At 41.0% G+C, this 4,840-nt stretch overlaps 1 protein-coding gene across 1 annotated transcript; it reads right to left on the bottom strand.

Moving 5' to 3' along the window:
• Positions 1–24: 24 nt before the first annotated feature.
• gpatch3 (G patch domain containing 3) lies at positions 25–4,363 on the bottom strand (the record flags this gene model as incomplete). Its single annotated transcript, XM_014017833.1, is given in 7 exon segments — positions 25–287; positions 368–495; positions 582–703; positions 802–861; positions 1,115–1,292; positions 1,380–1,840; positions 3,886–4,363. Coding segments are annotated over 7 exon segments (1,566 nt in total). The 3' UTR covers positions 25–103.
• Between the last annotated feature and the right edge of the window lie 477 nt (positions 4,364–4,840).

Below are 4,840 nucleotides of genomic sequence, written 5' to 3'. Positions count from 1 at the left end.
AATATAAAATATGCACATACTGACTGAAAAGTTTAAATAATTTTATTTTTTAAATACAAACAGACATAAAGAACAGTATCCAGGTATTGGAAAACAGAATCCATCATCTTTTTGGCCCAATGCTGCCACCTGGTTGCCATCCTCTGTACTTCATGCTGGTGCTGGGTTGGCGTCTCAGCAAACTATCACCTTTATCAATGTCTTTGGGTTGATCGTAAACTGTACTTATAAGATGGTCTGGTCTGGCCTTTTTTACAGGATGTAATAATAGTTTTTCTCCATGATATCTGCAGAAAAAAATCAGCTGTTAGTATCAATTAAACAAAAGAAATTACCTTTAAATTTCATWGTTTTTGTTTGAACTAACCCAAAGCCTCTTTTGCAATGAGGATGTTGACCTTCATTCTCTAAAGCTTCGGGAATCCCAATTTGGCTGTTTCCTAACCCATCACCATCTTTCCAGCCCTGTTTCTCCATCATACGTCGACCAAAACCCTACACCCAAAAAGAAAAGAAAAAAGTCAGGAAAATTCCCAAAAAAACCAACATAAAAAGCAAAATACCTGCAGCAGCTTCCTTACCTTAGAGAACCTCTCAAAGCTGCCAATAGACCGGTTCTGCCCTGATCCAACTTCAAGACCATCCCTCAGCCGCTTCTCATACCGCATCTTGATATAGTCCCGAGCATCCATGTCACCTCCATCTGTGCGGGAAACAACAGAGATACAAAAAATCTGGCTGTAAAATACATAATCCTGTTCTTAACTGAGATTAATTAAAGTTGTAAAAGAAGACTGTTACCTTTGTCATAATAAACACTCATGTCGACGTCCCAGTCGTCGGCTGTTTGCTCATCAAAATCTAGAAAAAGAACAGATTGTTTCATAAAAAAATAGACCTTATTTAGGATAAACACATACTTTAAATAAACACGTTATTAAATACTAGTACATTAAAACTATAAGCTTATAGCCAYAGTCTTGCAGATTTGTGCTTTTAGCGACCATTTAGTTGATTTTACTTGTTCTGCTTGTTTTAACGTTTTAGTAAATTTTTTCAGCATTCACAACTTTTTATCACACAAAATGCAGTTTTYCTAGTTCTTTCCACCTACCTCCTTCCTCCTCCTCTTGCCAGTACTGGGCGTCTGTGTAAAACACCAAACCCGAACCTCCTTTTTCCCACTTCAACTCGATCTCCTCTTCATACAGCCGTTCTTTGGTCCGCTCCTGGCTCGTGACGTCGTCGTGCAAAGCCTCGTGGCGTTCCCACTCTTCACAGCCGTCGTCGTCCTGCAAACAGCCACGTAAATGATTCGTGAATCACAATGACAGATTCTGCTGTCGTTTTGACAGACTGACAGGTTCATCTAAACCCACATCGTCTGCGTTCGACTGCGCGTCCTCCCCTTCCTCCTCGTTCTGCGTCTCGTCAGCCGCCTCGGATTCTGGCGCGTCCTCGGCCAGCGGTCTTGATCTTGAAGACGGAGCTGTCCACGTGCCCGGTCCTGAGATTTCGTGTCCAGCGGCTGTTAACACGGTCTCCTCCGTGGCCGGCAGGATGCGCGTGTTGCGGTACTGGAACGGCACGTTTCCGTACCGACGGCTGGAGCTCGTTTTGGGGAAAGTGAGACCCAGCTTCCGGATGAGGCGTGGAGGCAGGCGACAGCACTGGATGAGCCGGAGGAAGGCGTTGACGGGCGTGCCCACGTTCCCGTTCTGCATCAGAGCGGGTGGGTTCAGCTCGGGTAAGCTCTGGAGGTCAGCCTCGGTGAAATGCTCCGTTAAGGAGACGCGGTGACGCTGCTCGTACTTTGTTTTGTAGGGGAATGACCCTTCACCTGGAAGAACATAAAAAGAAAATGTATAAACAATCATGTGATGAATAAATAAGACAAATATTCAGGCATTAACAAGTAAAAAKACAGAGCTTCACATTTATACACTGTAGATGTACAGTGATTATTTTTTAAGAGTTTCATTAAAATTTGCCCAGTATTCATTAATTACTGTCCTTGGTCTTTGTGTGGCGGGCCACACGTTATAGAGCCTCAGCAGCTTAACAGATGTGGTGGAAGAATATCTTGACTCTCTAACTGCATATTACCTTGACATGTCCTGTTCTGTATCTCTTGATAAACTGCCATTRTATAATCTGTTTCTCGTGACTCTTAAGATACTGTATGTACCCATGTAATCTTATGGCCTATTTACTTGTAACCATGTCACTGGTTTCCTGGATATCTCTGACGCTCTTATTTTGTTAGCAGGATGTATATATTGTCTGTTTTCCTGTTTCCGGGTCAGCGAGAGCTCGACAGACGCTTCGATTCGCGTCTGTCCGGCTCTGCTCAGTCTTTGCATTATGCACCTTTCTATTAAATAATCTGAGATCGAGACCACACAGTTTCCACTTTGTTTATTTCCCGCATCTCTGCCCTGGCGAAAAGGCTAGCCATGACACAGAAAAACTCTCTCTTTAATTCTCAGAGGTGCCAAGTAACTAAGTACAAATACTTTGTTACTTTTTAGGGCTGCGCAGTATTTAGATGGTAGAAACGGTATGAAGTTGGCCTACAGTAGAAATTTACCGTCTACCTTCCTATCGTCGTTACGTCATCACACCTGTGTCAACAGGGCTGCGAGTGCAGAGACGAGTGAGCAGGAGTTCAAAATATAATGAATAAATTATAGKGTTTTAAAACACGTGTAGAGAGAATAAATCCTCAAAATTTCCTCCTCCCGCTGTAGAAAAGTTATGTTGTGTGGCGGGATCATTTCCTCCCTCCTCCCGCTGCACGTCGCGCAGAGCGAAGCTTTAACAACTGTAGTTTTTCACACCCAATTGTCGGAGGAAAAAAAAGTTTTTTATGTATTGTTACAGACAGAGATGATAAAAAAAAAAGACGTGGACGTTCGTTCAGTCATAAATCCATCTTGCTAATGTAAAGTGGATGAGCGCGCAGCAGATAAGTTCAGCAGGAAGAAGCTCATTGTTTGGCAGGCAGACATTAAAGCAAAACAATGTTGTGTTTAATTAAGATCGCAGTTTTTTTGCAAAAAAATATAATGCTAAAAATTACATTATCTTAAGTTTTTATGATAATTTCTACCGCGATATATACCGTTATCGTGAAAGGGGTTCAATTTATACCKTGATATGAATTTGAGGTCATTCCGCCCAGCCCTAACTTTACGTAAGTAGACATTTTGGTTATTTATACTATAGTGGAGTACTTAGTTTTTCAGCCTGTTTTTACTTCTACTTCTTACTTTTTAAAAATGCAAAAAGTATTTCATTTCTATTTGACTTGTTTTTATTCCATCTTTTTATTGTTCAGAAACATAAATATATAAACAGAACTCTATCCAGATACATGCAGCACTTGGATAGAGTGAATATGACTGTGGCTGGATGAGAAGTGTAAATACTGTATWTACCATTCTGACATCCTATTGGTTTGAACGCACTCCTTCATACCTGTATGACACAAATCACATCACATCCCAGCAGGACAGACTGTAGCAGACGTAGCTTAGAATGAAGATTATTGTGGCTGAAATAAGTTGTCTAGTCAGTTAATTCCAAAATTTTCAACATTAACATTTTAATTTAACATTATACTCATTATTGACTTTAGAAGAGTGGGGGGATGCTATAGGACCCTGTGGCACAGCCTAAGCTTTTATCTTTAATGGCTTTTTTAAAGTATTCATTACTTTTACTTTTATACTTTAAGTAGTTTTAAAACCAGAACTTTAAACTTTTACATGAGTCAAAAGCTTAAGTTGATACTTTACTTCCAAAAAAGTATTTTTAAACCCTAGTATTTATACTTTGACACCTCTGTTAACACTTCTCCATTGTTTTGAACCTCTCACCAACCTTTGTCAGCTGAAACCTTTATTCTCCTGATGACGCAGCGTCTGGTCAGCCAGCTGCCCTTCGAGTCGATCCAGTGGTTCCCCGCGTACATCCTGATGAGCCTGTCGGCATCTTTAGCACCGACTGACACGATACAACAGCACGACTTCACCGCCGGTGTGGACAACGAGCTGCTCTTTGTTGTTGATTCGGGAGCCTCGGACTCGGTGCCGGACGGTTCGTCTCCACCACACACCGTCGTGGTGGTACCGGTCGTGCTTTCGATCCCCTCGGACTCTCGGAGTACCTCCGGCCGATGTCGATAATGAAAACAACGGAAACCACCGCTTTCTATGAACTGACTGAAGTAATTTCTCAGGTCTGCTGAGCGGAAAACTACGGGAATGTTGCTAATTGCTAAATACACTGGCGGCTCCTCTACGATGTCGGACATGTTTGTTTGTGTTCTACGAACGTAATCTGAAGCAACGTACGACGTCACATCCGCTTCTTTCTTCTTCTTCTTCTTTTCTTCTTCTTCTTAGTTATTTCTTGGCGGTTGGCAAACAACGTTAAGTTGCATTACCGCCACCTACTGGTGTGGAGTGTGGACTGGAACAGCTCTAAAAATAAACTATATTCTTTCATACAATCGAGTCTGTCTTAAATACTTCAATAACAATTGAAAGGTTTCAGAATTTGAATTGCTTCGTAATATTTCTATAATATCAAATCTTATTTTAATTTCGTTGAGTCTTTTAATCAATTGATTTCTTTCATTTTGGTATTTTTTGCAATGTATTAAAACATGTTCTATACCCTCATCTTCTCCACAGTAATCACATTTTCCAGTATTATGTTTTCCAATCATAAATAATGATTTATTTAACCCTGTGTGTCCTAATCTGAGTCTTGATATGACTGTTTCCTCCAGCAGTCCTCATTTCTCCCACTTTCCATTGAATTTTATACAACC

The sequence above is a fragment of the Austrofundulus limnaeus genome, unplaced genomic scaffold, assembly GCF_001266775.1.
Source record: "Austrofundulus limnaeus strain Quisiro unplaced genomic scaffold, Austrofundulus_limnaeus-1.0 Scaffold177, whole genome shotgun sequence".
NCBI lineage: Eukaryota > Metazoa > Chordata > Actinopteri > Cyprinodontiformes > Rivulidae > Austrofundulus > Austrofundulus limnaeus.
This window is presented reverse-complemented; position numbering and strand designations above follow the sequence as displayed.